A 20,061-nucleotide genomic window follows, 5' to 3' on the forward strand; every position below is an offset into this window, starting at 1 on the left:
ATTCTTAGCAAAGTCACTCACAATAGTCAAGGGGTGGAAGCAACTCAAGTGTCCATCGATGGATGAATGGATAAATAAAGTGTGGTATAAACATGTCATGAAATACCATTCAGCCTTAAGATGAAAGGAAATTCTAACACACACTGCAACAGAGATGAACCTTGAGGACATTATGCTAAGTGAAATAAACCAGTCACCAAAAGACAAATACTGTGTAAGATACCACTTATACAAGGTATCTAAAGCAGTCAAACTCAGAGAAAAAAAAAGCAGGATGATGGCTCCCAGGGTTTGGGATGGAGGCAATGGGTAGATGTTTACTGAGTACGAATTTTCGGTTTTGCAAGAAAAAAGTTGTGGAACTCTGTGGCACAAGAATGTGAATATCCTTCATGCTGCTGAACTGTGTACACTTAAAACTGGTTCAGATGGCAAATTTTGTTATGTGTATTCTAGCAAGAATAAGAATTTTAAAATCACAGCCCTTAAAGAGGAAAAGTGTAAATATTTGGTGACTCTCAGTTGTAGTAGAAGAATACGGTTATTCTGGGAACAACTCAAAGGTGCTGACCTCACTGGACGGGAACGTGGAGGACACTCTTCCACTTCCCACTGGCTGTTAATGAAGCCAAAGCCTCCCCACTCTCTACCCCCTGCAATGTTCTCATCTCTGCTTTGAAGTGTGTTGTTGGCTGAGATAGTGAGCAGATGATCCATCTAAAATCACACAGTGTGGGGGGAAGAAACACTTTCAGGTCTGAAACGTGCACATGTAGCGGCCTGGAAGTGGAGTGCTGGCTATGTCTATGAAGAAAAGCTGCTGGCAGGGAAGAAGATGACTCTCAGACAGAACCAGAAATTACAGCCCATTTTCTCTTGCTCCATGATGGCATCTTATTTGTTAAAAATTCCAGAAAAACAATTCCACAGATTAATGCCCTTTGGGGAAACTATGGGAGCTGATGTTTTCTTTTACATTAGCCTAAATGACTCTCATTCAAAACACAGCCCCATTTTGATTCTATCCTGGCTCGTAGGGGGCATTCAGTCAATGCTTGTTCAGTAAATGAATGAACGAAAGGTTGTGAGTAACTTCAGAACACACCCACTCAGTTAAATTCCTTATCTTTGTTACTGCGCCTGTTCAGTTCCTACAGTAAGAATTCCAAGCATCAAACATCTCATGCCTGAATCCATTCTTACAGCTTATCTCAGATATGAAAAATGTAATATGATGAGGATGTTCTAATAAAGTCTATTAATCAACAGGACAGGACAGGTCAGGGCAGCAGCAGAAAATAGAATACAAACACAGTTCCTATTAACTAGAGTCATCTGAAGCCTGCCGGAGCCAGCTAGGGCCAGACGCTGTGGGCAGGACGAACTTGGAACGAAGGGTATTTGAGGAACTGGGAACGGCAATAGCGTCACACTCGTCTTACTATGGTTCTTTTTATAGGAGAGCAGAGTAAAGACGTGTTGGAAATATAAATTCTTTTTTTTTTTTTTACCCTCAATTTACAAAATCAAGTTTTTTTTTTTCTCTCTCAGCCTTGTTAGGAAGCTGGGTGCAATACAAGACACCAGTCTTTCTTCCAGGTTTGCTGGAAGATGCTATGATAGCCCCAAGCAAGGGCCCTGTGCCAGGTAGAGAGATAACCTTAAGGAGTATATGCCCTACCTCTACAGAAGGCTCCCCAATCCTTCCAATTTGACCTAGAAAAAGAGGCGCTGAAGGCGAATGGGTCCCAGGGCTTGGTTCTAGAAACTCACCTAAACTTCTGCTCTCCCTCCCTGCCAGCTCCTAGGCCAGGGAAAGGCAGGGAGAAGAGGAAGGCAGCTGGCCACGTGCCTCTGGAAGCAGAGGATGTAGTGGCAGGGGAGGCTGGCAGGTATGGTCCCTCAGGGGAAGCTCCTTGGGGCTGTTCTAACTTGGCGCCAGAAGACCCCAAAGGCAGTTTAAGCATGAACGGTGGATCCTAAAGTGGCAAATCCAGCTTTGGGTCCCCCTCTCTCCCCACTGATGGGGGCCTCAGATGCCTAACAGAGGTCAGTGGAATACGCTCACTGCGTGGGAATCTAGCGGTTCCGCAGCACCCATACCCAGGGAGTCTTAAGGTAAAGGGACTTATGATTGGGGTTTTTCATTAGATTTCATTGCCAGGCCTCCATGGAAAACAAATCATTCTGAATTCTTATAAACAAAATTTTGAGCTGCAACAATAACATGAAAACCTTCTCATAGACAGTATTTACTTTAAAAAGAACATTTTGTAAAAAGGATGCACTCCTGTTTCCAATCAGCGAAACTATTTTTAAGTAGGATTGGAACTCGCATAAAAACAATGTTGGTGTGGATGTGGTCTTAGCCCATTTAGCCTAAACTGTCCAACATGCGTCTCCCTCTCCTATTTGCGGGTCTTGGGGCACGGGGCTTCATCACCTCCAGACAGCCATCCAGCGGCAACCTGGAATTATCTCTGCCCAGTAATAAGAGCAACAGCACTGACGTAGCAGTGGTTCTCAGCTGGGGGTGATCTGGCCTCCCTAGGGACTTGGGAGCATTTGCCAATACCTGGAGATATTTTTGGAAAGGAGGGATATGGGGAGGGTGCTATTTGTATCTAGTTGTGGAGTCCCGAAATGCAGCTAAACATCCCATAATACACAGGACAGTCCCCAACAAAAAAAATTCTACAGTCCAAAATGTCCATATTGTGAGATTGAGAAACCCTGCTTATGTAAGGCTTACCATGTGCTGAAATTCTTCTAAGTATATTATATATATAAAATACTTATATAATAATATATATTATATATATAAAAAGACTATATATATATATAATATAAAATATATATATAATATATAGATATAAAATACTTTTATATATGAATCCTTATATAATAATATATATTATTTTACTATTATTTATTATATAATTATATATTATATATATAAAATACTTATATAATATATATTTGATATATAAAATTCTTATAAATATTCTATATCTTCTATATAAATCACTTATATATTATATTATTAATTATATATTAAATATACTTATATTATTATATATTATTATATTATTTATATATCTTACTTATTAAATATATTATATATAATCCTTATATCTTCTATTATATTATTATTAAGTTTCTCTACTTATAGCTATTTATATATTCTATTCTCTATTCTATATATCTTTAGATTAATATATATATATATATAATTATAACATGTTTATATATTATATATTATTATATATTATATTTTATGTTATATAATGTAATGTACATATATTATATATGATATATACACACATATTCACACACATATACATACATACATATATGTATATATATGTATACATATATATATATCAACTTATTGAAGCCAACACTAGAAGACAGGTAGTATTTTCATTCCCATTTTGCAGACGAGGAAACTAAGGCTCAGAGAAATTAAGTAACTTGCCCAAATCACACAGCTAGTGAATGTTAAAATTGGACCCAGGCCAGCTGGCTCCAGAGGCTACGCCACTCATTATACAACATGACACAGCCTACCGCCCACTTGTCCTTTGCCCACATCCAAGCAGCTATGGAGTCCCTCAGAGTCCATCTCTATATCCTTCAGCTCTGTTCCTGTCACCATGCCCCACTCAGGCCTGCATCCTCTCCTCAAGGGACCGTGGCAATACATTCCCTTCTTCCAGCTCCACGCCCTTCTAGTTCACCTCCCTGCCGTGACCTCAAAGTCCCAGATCTCACTATGCCTCTTCTTCTTGCTTGAAACCCTTTAACAGGTCCCTGTCACCTGAAAGGTAAAGCCCAAACTTCAGGATGGTGTCTGAACCCTCGTTGGAATAATCAGTTTGCAGGGCTTCTCCTGCCTCCACATTGTCACGGCACCATCATGCGACAATGCTGTGCTGTTACCACCTCTCAGGGTCTGCTCTGCCTGCAATTCCCACCTCCAACTCTCTTATCTGGCAGACACCTGCTGGCCTTTCAAGAATCAGTCCCAGTGTCTCCTCTTCCAGGAAGCCTTCCCAGAACACCTCAGCCCTCCCGGTAGAACTGACCACTCCTTTCTTTGTGTCTCCACCATTAGCTTCTATACCTTTAATAAAATGCATTACTATTTTTCTTTGCTTTCAAGTCCATTCCTTAAGGACAGAAGCATTGTGTTACTTCACATATCTCTGAAGTCTAGCCAAGTTACTGAGTAGTCACTGAGTAAGCATCAGAAGAATGAATGATAAAATATCCTATATGACTTGAATTCTTTGCAGGAGGGTCACCATTTGCAAAGGAAATCTATGCTGTTAGACACTGCCATTCTTAGGCAGTGGGTGCAATTTAAGACACCAATCTTACATGAGGCAGAAGTCACTTTCTGCATGGCCCCAACTCAAGATCTGGTTCTATGCCCAGGACTACGTGGAGTTGCCTCCCACCACTAAGACAGTTGGCAACTCCCTGCTAGGCTCCTCTTCACCAGGCTGAACATCTCCAGCTGCCTTTCCTCTTCCTAACAGGCATGGTTTTAAGATCCCTCATGGCCCTGGAGGATGCACTGAATTACTAAGCAAACCCAAATTGCGGTGGGCCTACAGAGAAGCTGGTGGCATCTGGGAAGTTTATGCAGATTCCTGAGATGACGCTGAAAGTGTACTTCAAATCAGAGGTCCCAAGTTCAAGTGCTTGTGGGCTCACATGGGTCAGATCCATGAATGAAGTAAGCAGGAGGTGACAAAATAGACAGGAGGTGCTGTGGGTGGACAAGGTATGCCTGGTCTGAGCCTCACCTCCACAATTGCTGCCACACAGGAGAAATGCCCAGTCTTGCCAGATCTTTGGTTTTTTCTTTTTTAAAAAGAGCTAGAAATTTGCATTTTCGTACAAGCTTTTTAGATACATATAACTACTTTTTTTTTTTTTTTTTTTTTTTAACATATACAACAAGGTATTTTCCAAATCAACTGCATCTGGGGGCTGGCTCTGGCTGCAGGCTGTCCATTTGTGGCCTTGGCTTTAAATAAAGAATTGCTTGAGCAATTCCTAAATTTAAGTTTTTGCATTTAGTGTTGGAAGTGTGCACAGATATATCGAGAGTTGTGGACATACAAGGGCAGAATTTAAATTTGAAATTAAGCTAAAACCTTAGGGTTAAAAATAACTTTAAGGCCTAAAACACCAAAGAGGGTGAGTGAAACGGAGAAAAACAAGGAGCCTTTCTAACCAGTGCCCAAAGCCGAGGCAAAGACTCAATTACCGGTCAGCAAGTCCATCTCCAGTAATGCCTGGAACAAGCTGGGGTGTTTGTCTTTCAGCTCCTTCTCCCAGGGGAAGGCCCTGCACATCGAGGGTCTCCCATACTTGCGCTGGAGGTCCAGGTAGGAGTTATGGAGGTGGCCTACACAGAAGAGGAAGCAGAAGACATCACACCCTTTAGCAGAAGATGAGACTCACCTCCCTAAAGTCCTTCGTCCTAAGAGGAACCAGAAAGAAGAGGCCAGACTTGCCATTACTGGATGTTGGTTTGGGTCCTTTTGAGATTTGAAATTGGCTATGATGCTTTTGCCTCCAGGTCACAAATTCAGAGCCAAGTCCATGAGAAATGTGCCAAAGTTGCTGATGGCTATTGAATAATTCTACAGAATGAGCAGCTGGCCTCTGACTGGTCCCCAGGAGGCCAATATCTAGGCCATTTTCTTGGCATTTGAGTTGAGGAGCAAAGCACAAAGACCCCCAGGGAGGAAAGGCAGTTGAAGATGGTAGGAAAATCTTCCTAATGCCACCAAACAGATGGGTGTGCATGCCTCGCCTTCCATCTCAGGGTATGTCTCCTGATAGTACATAAGTTACCCAAGTCAGTTTCTTTCCTCTTTGGGTTATTACTATTCCTATATATCTTCCCCCTCCGCTTGACAGCATCATATTTTCTGGATGATTCAGCAGTGAGAGCAGCAGCTGGAGACCAGTATAGCCTATTCTTAACTTGAATTGCAGAAGCACTGTCTTTCCACACTCACCCATCACCATCTCTAATCACTACCTGGGACCATTTCATGTGAACCCTATTGGACCGGGGCATGTTTGAGATGCATCCTTCCCTCCATGACCTGGAATGAGAAGTTCCGCTCTGGAGATGGAGAGACATATGGGCAGGACTGAAATACTCAATTCGCTTTTGCTGATGGCAAAGGCCCCACAGGAATTTCTCTTCCAGAAGGAACATATGTGAGTAACTCTAGTGCCACCATATCAAACAGCAAGATCCGCATCACAGAGAAATGTGTAAGTGCTAGATCCAAGCTGGAACACTGGCGGACCAGACAGGACCAAGTTTTGTAACTGATAAACACCCTGTGTGAGTAAAAGGATGTCTGTGCAAATATGAGCATGCATGAAGCAGTCTATTTGAAATTCATTCCTTCCGTTAAAAATTACGGATGTCTTCGAGAATGAGTCAATTTCAAGGATTTAAAAAATAAAACCGAACTCCAAACAACAAAGTCACCATTCAACATTTCTGAAAGCTAATATTCAGATATTAATGGCCCAAAACAAAAGTGCACTGATGGGGAAACATTTCTAATGATTAATTTATTTTTCAATTCATTTTTATTTTCTTAGGCTGGCCTTATGGATGGGAATAATGCCATGTGAGGCACAAAACACTCGCTTTCATTTGTATTTGTAAACTAGATTTTTATGGTTGGAGCTATAAGATGTTTTGGTTCTTCTTGACTGTCATTGGTCTTGGTAGAATCCAGGTGGAATGTACAATTTTACCTGTATCCACCAGTGGACGGCTCAAGGTCACACTTGTCCTGGCTGATATGTGAGCCAAGTCATATATGTTCAATTTTAATCCCATTATGGAGAAGCCAAACATGTGTTTATGCAAATGCACAGAGCTTAAAACAGCTCCCCTGAAGCTCAACACTTACATGCTTCTTGTCTCTCGCCCCCGCGCAGTGCTGCGGATGCATACACAGATATTATTTCTTGAACCTCAGCACACCTTTCATAATACAACTTGATTTGTTCAGCAAGTTGCTTCTCAAGGAGGGGATTAAAAATCTACAAGAAGGCAAGAAAGTCAAATGAACAACAATTGTCATCAAATGTCCATCCACCTCTAGGAAGATGTGTTCGGGTTGACTTCGTTCTCCCACTGACATCTCTAGGTGGCCTGTTTGTACACATATCATCCACTCTGGATTTGCAAAGCAAGGTCATCGATATGAATTCAAGGACACACCAGCTCTGACGGCTTCCCTCCAGCTTCTCTTGTCCAGCTTGTTAAACGTCAGAATTTCCCAGAGACTGGGACTCTTCCCTCTTCTTTTCTCTGGCTGCACTCTGTCCCTAGAAAATCACACTCACCTCCTCCTTCAATTCCCACGAAAAGACGCAAGTACCCGCAATGCGCCTGCTGCATCAAAGAGCCCTCCTCCCCTCTTCTGCAACCCCTAAGAGCTGGATGCAAGGCCATGGCTTCCGGACAGGCCCCCCTAGAGACTCACCCATCTCACTTGCGGGCTGATGTACCTGTTCCTGCCTCAGCACTCCCAAACACATCTGAATTTAAGCATATATTGTATTCTTTCATGAATTCCTTGTTTAAGATCCCAAAAGGGAGCTCCTCAGGAACAAGGGACTTAACTCTGTGTGCTTCAAAATAGAGGCTGGGACCCATTAGAGGGTCACATAGTTATTTCAGCGGGTGGTAACCTACAGAGTTTTGGTGGTTGTTTTTGTTTTTATAAAGTAGAACACAAAATAGCAGCGTGCACTGAATATAGCAAGGGTATGTATTCTTAGAATAATTTCACTTCCATTTTGTGTGTGAATATATGTATGCATATGTATATGTACTGTTCATGATATTAAGTACGTTTCTTTTTTTTTTTTTTTTTTTTTGAGACAGTCTTGTTCTTATCACCCAGGCTGGAGTGCAGTGGCACAATCTTGGCTCACTGCAACCTCCGCCTTCTGGGTTCAAGTGAGCACATCCAGCTAACTTTTGTATTTTTAGTAGAGATGGGGTTTCACCATGTTGGCTGGTCTCAAACTCCTGACCTTAAGTGATCTGCCTGCCTCGTCCTTCCAAAGCGCTGGGATTACAGGTGTGAGCCACCACGCCTGGCCGATATTAAGCAGATTTCTTATTGTGGACAACCTTCAGATGAATTTTAAACCTACCCATCTTGCTTGCCTCAGCACCTAGTTCAGAGCCTGGCATACAGTAGGTTCTCAATAAGCATTTGTTGCACAAATGACTATTTCATTTTTTTCCCCTTTTCACAAAGGTCTCTCACAGAGGCTGTAAGATATCACCCATGGACAGCAGGGCTCCCCATTTTTCCTGATTATGACTTTGTCTGGTGACCCCTGTTTTTCTCAGAATAAACCCCATAGGGTGAAGGGAATGAAAGAATATTTCCCTTTCAGGTATCAGGTGTGGTCCTTGATCTTGATCTCCTTAACACAGCCCAGAAAACAAGTGCCCTGAAGACTCCCTCGTGGGGAAACAGCCATCTCCCCCGACCAGTCCAGCTGCATTGGCCCAGGGCGTTGGAGAGTTCCATTCAGGGGCGGGTTTTGGATGTGGAAGGCACTGTGCAGAGGATTCGGCCCTGAACACAATGCCTTTTTGATCCATACAACTGCTGCCAGCTGACCCCAGTGTGAGCCGAAGGCCTGTGTTTCTGAAGACAGCAGCCAATGGAAGCAAGATTTTAATTTGCTACAGCATCTCTTCTGATACTTTAAATAATAGCATATAAAAGAAGCTTTACCAAATAACTAAGATGCTCTCCTTTCATTAGCTTAATCGCTGGATAGGCAACAGCCTGATGAAAATCTACTCTATAATTAAACTAGTAGTTATTAAAACAGAGGAAGTAAATGGTTTCCATTTTATGAGTACTAAATGAACCAGATGTTAACAGAAATCTATTATTGCCTTTGCTGGGGGAAAAGCCTCAGTATTAATGATGTTTGATGACAGAGGCAATGCATGGTCCGGCTTGGGTAAACTTTTATTTACACTGGGCTGCACACCCTGAGGCCCATAATCATCACCCAGGAGTACTGCAATCTTCCTGATCCCCTGGGACTCACCTGGGCAGGGTGCAGACTGCGAAGGCGATAGTACTTCAGAGGTCCAAAAAACCCTTCAATGCCAGCCACATACCTGCTCCCTCCAATAATGAAGTACCCAGCTGTGTCATTATAATGGAAATCCTCCCGGAAGCTAGAGAAGAGAATGAAGGATTAAGAGAGCTCTGTGCTGGAACTAGATGACTTAAAAAGAGTCTCTTTCCTAGACTCTCCTTGACTTAACCCAAATTGCCCCAAGCCCTTCACTCTGAGTTTTAGCAGAGGAGACCAGTGTGGGGCCAGGTGGACCTGGGCTAGGATCCCAATTTTGCTGTTTGCCAGCTATGAGACCTCAGCCCAGTCACTTAACCTCCTCTCCAGTGCTGTCTCCTCCTGTGTCAAATGATAATTCTTCACTTATTGGATGGTTAAGAGGATTAAGTGAAGTATAAAGATGTCAAGCATCTAGCAGAGTGCTTGCCCACAGTAAATACTCAATATATACTATTGATAGTGGTGGTATTGTTTGGAATCAATGGAATTGTCTGTCTGGAATTGTTGGTCTTCATTGGAAATATTTTGCTTTAAAAGAAAATAAAAAATCTTGTTGAATGAACAGAAGGTGGCTGTGGGAGAAAGCCAAAAGCATAGACTATTAGATAAGGACTGAGGCAAAATTCAGTTAGGAGGAGGAGGCCACAGCCAGCTCAGAGGATTTGGCTGGAGATGAGAGGTGAGCACAAGTGATGAGCTAGAGGACCACACTGTCCTGAAGGGCTTGAAACATCAGGAAGGAAAGAGAGGGCAAAGTGGGTTGGCATTTATAAAATGCATGAAGGTGTTCCTTGCAACATTGTTTATATTCACCAAAGATGGGAGAACCCCCGTGTCTATCAGCCAGGACTGGCCCATCCATCCAGGAGAACTCCAGTGTCTGCCAGTGGGGACTGGCCCATCCATTCAGTGTATCTTGGACTGGAGCTTTTTCACTATGCAACTAAAAAAGGGACAAAAGAACCTGGAGAGATCTCCAAAATATCGTGTTAAGTAAAAAAAAAAAAAAAAGTACAGGACACAGAGCATACCTTTTATCTAAGAAAGAGGGGCACAGATTTTTTTCATACTTGCATAAAGAAACTCTGGGTGGAAGTCTATACAGAAAACCAATAGAATTATCTCCCCATGGGGTGCTGGGGGGTTGAGGTGAAGCGTGAGGGTAGGGTTGGGAGCAAGACATCTAACTGTATTTTTACAAAGTTTTGATTTTTTTTTTAAACCATGTGCATCTATTACCTATTAAGAATTTAAAATAAGGCTGGGCACAGTGGCTCACACCTGTAATCCCAGCACTTTGGGAGGCCAAGGTGGGCGGATCACCTTAGGTCAGGAGTTCAAGACCAGCCTGGCCAATGTGGTGAAACCCATCTCTACTAAAAATATAAAAATTAGCCAGGCGTGGTGGTGCGTGCCTGTAATCCCAGCTACTCAGGGGGCTAATGCAAGAGAATCACTCGAACCCGGAAGCGGAGGTTGCAGTGAGCTGAGATCCCACCACTGCACTCCAGCCTGGGCGACAACAGTGAGACTCATGTCAAAATAATAATAATAATAACTGATAAATAAATAAAAATAACAAATAAGAATTTAAAGTAAGAATGGGAGGACAAGGTGTGATCAGAGCATACATGAACAGTGAGGGGAGTGAGGGCTAAGACAGGTATCCAGTTAGAGGTCAGGCAACAAGGGGGAGCCAGGAACCACGAGGGGCGGATGGAAGCAGGAGAAAAGAAAACAAAGTGGCAGACAGGCCGCCAGGAGCCCAGGGAGCCGAGGGAGCAAAGGGCCGGCGTGACGACATGGATGGGGACAGGGCAAGCTACTCACAGTTGGATCAGGGAAACCAGGCAACCCAGGGTTATTTCAGAACGGGGGATGGACTGTCTGTTAGCAAAGAACCCAAGCCCTAGCAGGTGCACCTGGCCAGGGAGGAGGCATGAGATGGTGAAGCAAAGCACACAGGCTGGCAGCAACAGCTGACAGCAGCAACATCGAATGTCTAGAGATTAGCCTTGTTTAAATGCCACCAAAATGGAAAAGAAGTGCTTCAGCTCCTGATATTATGCTTTTCAGAATCTCAGTCTTGGAGGACTGTGAAGATGATAGTCTCTCCTGCCTATTTATGGCGAGGTCATAAAGTTATTATCTCTAGAGTTGTGAATTGATTCTGTTTTCCAAGACCTTGAAAAGGCATGAACATTCCAACAACCCTCATGAGACAGCACAGGGCGCTCGATGGATACAAAGCAATGCTTCTGCAGTAGGAAGCCCTCTTAACAGAGCTGCAGCTGAACCAACTCTCCAGCTTACCTGACCGTCCTCATGCAAAACCGACTGACTGATGCTTACAGCATCCGGGATGCTCACTGCCTCACTGCCTAGAGCTTACTGTCTAGAGCCTTAGTCTCCCCATTTAAAAAACGGAAATAGCAACAGTACCTGCCTGTCTGGTTGTTATGAAGATGAAATAAACTAATATATAAACAAAGCATTTCAAACAATGTCAGGTACAGAGCAGACACCATAACCGTTAGCAACAGTGATTATCATTTTTAACCTAGTCCTCTGTTGGACTTTGACTCCCACATTTTGAGTTGCACACTTAGCAAGAATAAGATGTGTATACTCTCAAACCAGTTAATGTTGGCCTGGTGCAGTGGCTCATGCCTATAATCTCAGCACTTTGGAAGGCCGAGGCGGGGGATCACTTGAGCCCAAACCAGTTAATACCAATAGTATGTTTACTGTAATCGTACCATTTACTTAAATATGTAATTCAATAAAGTATGAGTGGGAAGAAAGAGCTGTTCTCGGCCGGGCACGGTGGCTCACGCCTGTAATCCCAGCACTTTGGGAGGCTGAGGTGGGCGGATCACAAGACCAGGAGATCGAGACCATCCTGGCGAACACGGTGAAAACCCGTCTCTACTAAAAATAGAAAAAAATTAGCCGGGTGTGGTGGCGGGTGCCTGTAGTCCCAGCTTCTCGGGAGGCTGAGGCAGGAGAATGGTGTGAACCTGGGAGGCAGCAGAGCTTGCAGTGAGCCGAGGCGCGCCACTGTACTCCAGCCTGGGTGACAGAACAAGACTCCGTCTCAAAAAAAAAAAAAAAAAAGAGTTGTTCTTTCTATAAAACCTAAGTTGATTATTTTGGGTGGACGCAACAGAGGTTACTAAAAACTTGTTGTAACATGTCTTGAAAAAAATTGAGAAAAATCTAGATGGCTTTTGGGCTCTGATTATTTCCACAAGTGTCTTTGTTTTCATTTGGAAGAAACAGAAATTGGGTGTTGTTTACAAGTGTGAAAAAAGCCCACAGGAAACTCTAATCTCTAGATTTGTACTCAAAAGAAGACCCTATCTAGACAGATTGGTAAATGAATATATACATATATATTTTTTAATTGAAAAAAATGTTTAAGGGAGTTATCTGTTTTAATGGATCCTTACATTAACTGAGTTTTTCAACAAAAAAACAAATTACTTGGTCCCTAGGGCACTGAACCATAATTTTTAAATTGTCATTATTATCAAGCAGTAGGGTATCTGTCCAACTTGGTCTCCATGTACATCGATGTCTTCGCATTTTTCTCCTGCAGAATTCTCAGTGTCTGCACAAAGATTGCAAGAGATTCCTTGTACTGTGCACTGTTTGATGGTCATCAATTTCACTGACATAAAAGCTGAGCTAGACTCTTCCAAAGCCCAAGACCTGAGACATGCTGGCAAACTATCTTTACTCTTATCTGGACATAGGAGAGTGCTCTGGTTTATTACTGCAGAGCACCAGTAGCCTGAAAGAATCACCGACGTAGTGAAACAGGCCTCACTCAGAATTAGGAAATAGCTCCAGCTTGAAGTTTCTGTGGTAGGAGAACTTAGAGCTTCAGATTGGCTGCCCCCATGCCCCATAGAGTAGCCATCATCTTACATCATCTTATATGTCACTTCTTCAGGGCCTGGTCTAAATTTTTTTTTTTTTTTTTTTTTTTTGAGACAGAGTCTTGCTCTGTTGCCAGGCTGGAGTGCAGTGGCGCAATCTCGGCTCACTGCAACCTCTGCCTCCTGGGTTCAAGCGATTCTCCTGCCTCAGCCTCCCGAGTAGCCTGGACTACAGGTGTGCACCCCCACGCCCAGCAATTTTTGTATTTTTAGTAGAGACAGGGTTTCACCATGTTGGCCAGATGGTCTCCATCTCTTGACCTCGTGATCCGCCAGCTTCGGCCTCCCAAAGTGCTAGGATTACAGGCATGAGCCACCACGCCTGGCAGGCCTGGTCTAAATTCTGACCTACTTGTTCTCCTCAAGCTACCTTATCCGTTTCCTTCCTAGTGCTCACCACAACTTGTAAATTTAAATTTATTTGTGAATTTGTTTTCTGTTTATCTCCCCAGCTTGATATTTTAGCTCCATGAAGGCAGGGTCTGTATTCTTTGTGTTCATCATTTTATTCCCAGAGTTGAGTGCTGTGTCTGGCATGTGACAGGTGTTCAGTGAACAAGTGTTGAATGAGTGAATGAATTTAACACTATAGAGGCCTGAAGCTGTCACGTGTCATGGAGTATTATTGGCAGCCTTTCATTTATGCGTTGTACTGCCATCCCAAGCACTTAATTCCTGATCTTCTCACACTATCCTTGTAGGACAACCATCATTACGTTTACGTCACAGGAACAAATAAAAAGGAGGGGTAAGAGCCTTGCCTGGGAACACCTATAACCAGTAAACTGGAAATATCTGATGTTTAGTTCACTGGCTTGGCCCACTCTGAAAGTGGGGTTCCTGGCAGGGATGAGATTCCAAATGCTTGACCACAGGAACCCTCGGGGAACTGTGGACAGCTCCCTCTGGGCCTCTGCTTATTTTTCTGATGGGGAGGTCTCAGGAGTATAGGCAGGGCAGCTGGGGTGGTGGGGAGGGGCACTCCTGGGTCTGAGTACTGCTAGCTTTTTTTGTTTGTTCTGAGTTTTTTGCTTTGTTTTGGTTTTTTTTGTTTGTTTTGTGGCAGGGTCTCACTCTGTTACCCAGGCTGGAGTGCAGTGGTACAATCTTGGCTCTCTACAACCTTCACCTCAGCCTCCCGGGTAGCTGGGATTATAGGCGCCCACCACCACGCCCGGCTAATTTTTGTATTTTTAGTAGAGTCGGGGTTTCACCATGTTGCCCAGCCTGGTCTCAAACTCCTGGACTTAAGTGATCTGCCTACCTCTGCCTCCCAAAGTGCTGGGATTACAGGCGTGAGCCACTGTGCCAGGCCGGAGTACTGCCAGTTTTACTAAGAAATTGTTTCAATGCTTCAATTGGGATGTAGAGTTGGCGTGTACCCCAAAATCAGTCTTGATCCCTTGATTCTTCTATGTCTATGTTTATTATGTCTTTACTCAAAATTTTAATATTTTGTTCATCACAGATTATCTGCATTCATTTTGATTTTTAAAAACATCATATTAATATGTTATTTATCATGATTACTGTTGAGTTAAATTGTGTGCCCCCTCCTCCCACCAAATTAATATGTCAAAGTCCAAATCTCCAGCACCTCAGATTGTGACCTTATTTGGAAATCGGGTCATCGCAGACATAAGTAGTTAAATTGAGATGATACTGGAGTAGGGTGAGCCCCTAACCCGATATGACTGACATCTTTATAAAAAAGGGAAATTTGGACACAGGCACACCCATGGGGAGGATGCCATGTGAAGACTGAAATTATGCTGCCATGAGCCAAGGAGCTACCAGAAGCCAGGAGAGACCGGGAGCAAATCTGTCCCTCGCACCTTCACAGGGAGCACGGCCCTGCCAGCCCTATGATCCTGGACTTCCGCCCTCTAAAACTGAGATAATACATTTTTGTTGTTTAAGCCACTTTGTTTTGGCACTTGGTTCTGGCAGCCCCAGGAAACGAATGCAATCCCTGAGCTTTCTGGCACCTCCTTAAGTTTTAGGCTCACTTGCCTCACCCCGGCCCCAGCCCTGGATCATTTTGTGGCCACTCTGTCTCCCATTCACTCATATAAGCCTCTAGATCTCTAGGATTGAAAAGGAAAAGAAACGAAAAGGGGCCTATGAAATTCAACCAGTTGTCGAAAATGTCCTGGAGCTGGACGTGGGTTTCAGGGGCGAGAGGGGAAGCTCTTCTTTTAGACTTCATGTCCTGAAACCAAAACCTTTAATTTCTGGCCAGAGCCCACTTCACAGAACACGGAGATCTGATCTCCCAAGCAGACTCAGATCATCTGTTTCTCCAAAGACAGCTCCCAGGCTTCGCTGTCCTTGAACTTTTCGGAGAAGATCCCCCAGCCACCAGTTATATAACAACACTCCTATGTGTTGAACGCCTTCTGGCTGATCCGAATCTACCTCGGTGCTCTTGAAGACACATGCTCTCTCCCTAGGCCTCAGCCGCTATGTTTCAATGCAGCTCTTAAGCCACCGGCACCCTCTTTGCAGGCTAATAACACTTCTTTAGCCTTTCTATGAAACTCTAATCCTTTAATCCAGCCATGAAAATAAGAATTGTTCTATGCGCCCAGAGCCTAAAAGAAATCAGTCGGACTTAAATGAAAACAGGAATTTTTGTTTTAATTTTTTTTAGTTGTTTTTTTTTTTTTTTTTTTTTTTTTAGTTTTTTAGTGCAGATTCTGATTTAGAAGCTCTAGAGCAAAGTCCAAGATTCTGTATTTCTTTTCTTATCTTTTCTTTCCTTTTTTATTGTTAAGACAGAGTATCACCCTGTCACCTAGGCTGGAGTGCCGTGGTGGGATCTTGGCTTACTGCAACCTCCACCTCTCAGGTTCAAGCAATTCTCGTGCCTCAGCCTTAAGTAGCTGGGATTACTGGTGCACACCACCATGACCAGCTACTTTTTAAATTTTTAGTAGAGATGGGAATTTCACTATGTTAGCCAGGCTGGTCTTGAACTCCTTGCCTCATGTGATTCATCCGCCTCGGCCTCCCGAAGTGCTGGGATTACAGGTGTGAACCACCTGTAAAATGCCTGGCCAGGCAAGGAGTTTTTTTTTTGTTTGTTTTTGTTTTAGTAGCATATATGGCCCTCTATTTCTGTCTCTGCCCCTCTTTGCTTCCCTTTCTTTAATAATTAGAATCCAAGAGAATGTGGGTTGTGCGGGACCCTGCATATCCCCAGTCTGTGTGAAGAGGCAGCATTCTGTGCTGCAGTGAAATAACAGACTCGAGGAATAAACCACTCCTCATCCCAGACAAAGTGCCTAAAAGTTCTGATACATTTTTTAAAATTATACATTCAAAATTGGTCATTTTTATTTCTGATCTTAATGCTTATTTTTTATTTTAAGACAGAGTCTTGCTCTGTCTCCAGGCTGGAATGCAGTGGCACCATCTCAGCTCACTGCAACCTCTGCTTCCCGGGTTCAAGCCATTCTTGTGCCTCAGCCACCCGAGTAGCTGGGGTTACAGGCATGTGCCACCATGCTCAGCTAATTTTTGTATTTTTAGTAGAGACAGAGTTTCATCATGTTGCCCAGGCTGGTCTCAAACTCGTAGCCTCAAGTGATCCACCTGCCTTGGCCTCCCAAAGTGCTGGGATTACAGGCATGAGCCAACACCCCCCCTGGCCTACACTTGCTCTTAAGCCTTCAATTTCATATGTTCTTTGACATACAATGGGGTTACATCCTAATAAACTCATTGTAAGTTGAAAGTATCATTAGTACGAAATGTATTTATTACCCTGACAAACCCATTGTAAAGTCAAAAAATTGCAAATCAAATCATCATTGGGTCAGGCACCACCTATATACATATATTATCTACTTATGGCAAGGTATCCTGAATTCCTAATGAAGGTTGCCCCATGATTCTGACACTATAAAATCCACTATTATATGTGGATGTAGAAGTAAATTAAAAAATTATGAAACACAGGCAAGAAACTCAATTCTTAGCTTCTGTAACTCTTGTAGAGAATGGTTATATAAAGATGAAAAGTGACACCAATATCAATAGTTGCATACATTTCAAATCCAGATTATAAACATAAATATGAAGACTGTCTGCTTTTATGTCTTATACGAGGCCAAAGTTACCAACCATTCTCAATAAGGAACATTAATACTTTGATTTATTTTTCAGAATCCTTCATAGAAGATAATTTTCAAAGAAAAAGAATTATAAAGTGCCATGAAAGGAAGAATTTACAACAAGATCTGGAGAGAGGACTAGTTTTTCTTGCTTAGAAAAAAAGGTTGTGGGGGAAACAGAAAGAGTTTGTACATGGTAGGAAAAAAAGTACAAAGACTAGCTACAGGGCAGAGAATAATCCATGCTTGGAAAAGCTGAGTGAGGAGATGCGGAATAACATCAGGGCTGAGGGCTAAAGTATGAAGATTCCTTAACCCACATGCAGGCAAATCTTGAATAAAAAGAAAAATCGCACTTACCTAATGGTCTGATTGTGGTAGCTTTTCAAATCCTGTCCAATGCTAGTGGTTACTACTATCTATGATGGGAGAGATACACAAGAATCAGTTATGCCTCATCACCCTACATTACCTATACAGCCTTGGTGTACATTACTCATAATATGTCTTGGAGAGTCTTTTACCTGATCAGTTTCTGCAAAAATAAAATTAACAGTTTACTAGCCCTGTGCATATTTTAAGATTTCATACATTTAACTTCCCCAAATGTGACTTGATGTGGTTAAAAATACCTACAATGCAGTTTCCACCAAGTTTCTGATACTTCCAAACTCCAAGCCAAAGGCTCATTTGATGTATTTGTCCTTAAAAGCTCATTGTATAGAAAGACAAGGAAATATGTATGATACTATAAGGAATGTTTAAAATCTTGCTCTGATTCCATGAGAGCCTTCGGGGAAAAACAAGGTTGGTGGTGTATGTTCTTCATGCACTGCTGTTCCCACCTCCCTTTCCCTAAGCACTTGGAATCATCATTCTCATTTTAACAGGGACACTATTTTTTGTCATGAATGCTGTTAGCTGTCTCTTATGCACTCTTCTCATGTCTTGGACTCCAACATAAGCCTCTGGACTCAAGGGGCCACTTACGCTCTGCTAGTGCCACCACAGAGTAAGTGCTAGGGTGCATCTCAAAGACGTGGCTACAACACTTGGTATATGAAAGACAACTAACCCACCAGAAACCAACCCAGTTCAGCCATACAACATGTCTGTACAGAAAAGAAAATGACTCACACCACTTGTTGGCCTAAACCAACCATCTAAGTCATTTATACATTCAGTCAAGGCAGACTATGGTAGTCCCACCACAGAAGTGGATTTTGGGTGGGAAGCATTATGTGTTGTTTGGGACCTATGTATATTAGACCAGATAGAATAGAAAGAAGAAGGAAAAATGGGCTAAAGTCTACACACACCAAAAAAAATTTTTTGCCCCCACTTATCTGGTCTTTCTCTCCTGCTTTACTCAACTATGTACTCCACCACTAAATTTATCTCCTTCATTAAAGGACTACTTTTAATCTTCTGCTCAAAAATCTTCTATGGTGCCTTGCAAGTTGATGTCTAAATTCCCTGATATCCAAGATTCTCCACATTCTACTCCTAAAGACATATTTTTCCATTCCATTAGCTTTCTATAGTCTACAATTTTATACTCTAGTCAAACTGGTTTGTCTGCTAACCTCCAATAATATGCTGAAATACCCTCTTCTCCCTTCTCCATCTAAATCCTGTCCAACCAGAGAAATCTTCTCGTGAAACCTTCCCTAAGCATCCCAGCATAAAATGCCATCTCCCTTCTAGGAATCAATACAAATCATCTGGCAATTAATTATTTTTAAATTATTACTATTATTGAGACAGAGTCTCTCTCTGTTACCCAGGCTAGAGTGCAGTGGCGCCATCTCGGCTCACTGCAACCTCCGCCTCCCGGGTTCAAACAAGTCTCCTGCCTCAGCCTCCCGAGTAGGTGGGATTATAGGCATGCACACCACGCCCAGTTACTTTTTGTAATTTTACTGGAGACAGGATTTCACTGTGTTGGCCAGGCTGGTCTCCTGACCTCAGGTGACCCACCCACATCAGCCTCCCAAAGTGCTGGGATTACAGGTGCGAGCCACCGCACCCAGCTATCATCTGGCAATTAAGCTCACTTTATAACAGTCCTTTACCTCCTTAATGTTACTTCCATAAATAGTCTACAAGCAACTTGAGCATAGTGCCTTGCATACAGCAGGTGCAAAATAAGATCTGTGAATCTGCTCTGATGATTTGATACTTGTCTCAGGGACAACGGCACTGAGCTGACCTTCTCCATAGGAGAAAGCAGCAACCAGGCTATTATGGCCACCATAATTCTCACATAGCTAGGAAGCTAAAATGTGGACCGCCACTATGTCACCAAACATTTGTAAGTAAACAAACACACATACCAAGAATCCCAGTTCACATTTTACAGACTCTTCTCAGGAAAGCAGCAAGGACTGACCTGATTTCTTTTCTCTTACAGAAAAAAAAGGAAATGTGATCAACCTAAACACCAAGGGAAGACTGTGCATCATCTTATCCACAAGACAAACAAAATGCCTCTTCCACTTTTGTTACGGGAAAATCACAGATCAATAGGAAAAGCTGATGAGAAAACAAAGCAACCAGAAAAAGGTGGCCAACCGGCACTGTGTATATTGAGATATAGGACTGTCTTCAATTAGAACAAGAGATTTGCCATCATCCATAAAATTCATGTTATGAGAATTTGAAGCAGTTACGTACAATGTTTTATACTACAAAGTAGATAAAGACCCTCAATCCCACCTGAATTATCACTTATGTGTGTTGGTTATTATGATCTGTTTAATGCCAAACATAAGCAATTGCTTCACTTGCCAAAAGCAGTCAAATCATTTCTTGGCTGAACTAAC

At 42.6% G+C, this 20,061-nt stretch overlaps 1 protein-coding gene across 2 annotated transcripts in view; it reads right to left on the minus strand.

The window, feature by feature from the left end:
* The window catches only part of SEL1L3 (SEL1L family member 3), a 118,668-nt gene that overhangs the window by 67,811 nt on the left and 30,796 nt on the right, over positions 1–20,061 (minus strand). For both annotated transcript variants that reach the window (XM_010367999.2, XM_030915853.1), the window contains exons 6-9: positions 17,597–17,655; positions 9,142–9,274; positions 6,963–7,095; positions 5,282–5,422 (exon numbers count right to left, since the gene is read on the minus strand). In XM_010367999.2, coding sequence (XP_010366301.2) covers positions 5,282–5,422; positions 6,963–7,095; positions 9,142–9,274; positions 17,597–17,655 — 466 coding nt within the window. The remainder of the gene's footprint in view (positions 1–5,281; positions 5,423–6,962; positions 7,096–9,141; positions 9,275–17,596; positions 17,656–20,061) is intronic.

Source organism: Rhinopithecus roxellana, chromosome 2 (assembly GCF_007565055.1).
Source record: "Rhinopithecus roxellana isolate Shanxi Qingling chromosome 2, ASM756505v1, whole genome shotgun sequence".
NCBI lineage: Eukaryota > Metazoa > Chordata > Mammalia > Primates > Cercopithecidae > Rhinopithecus > Rhinopithecus roxellana.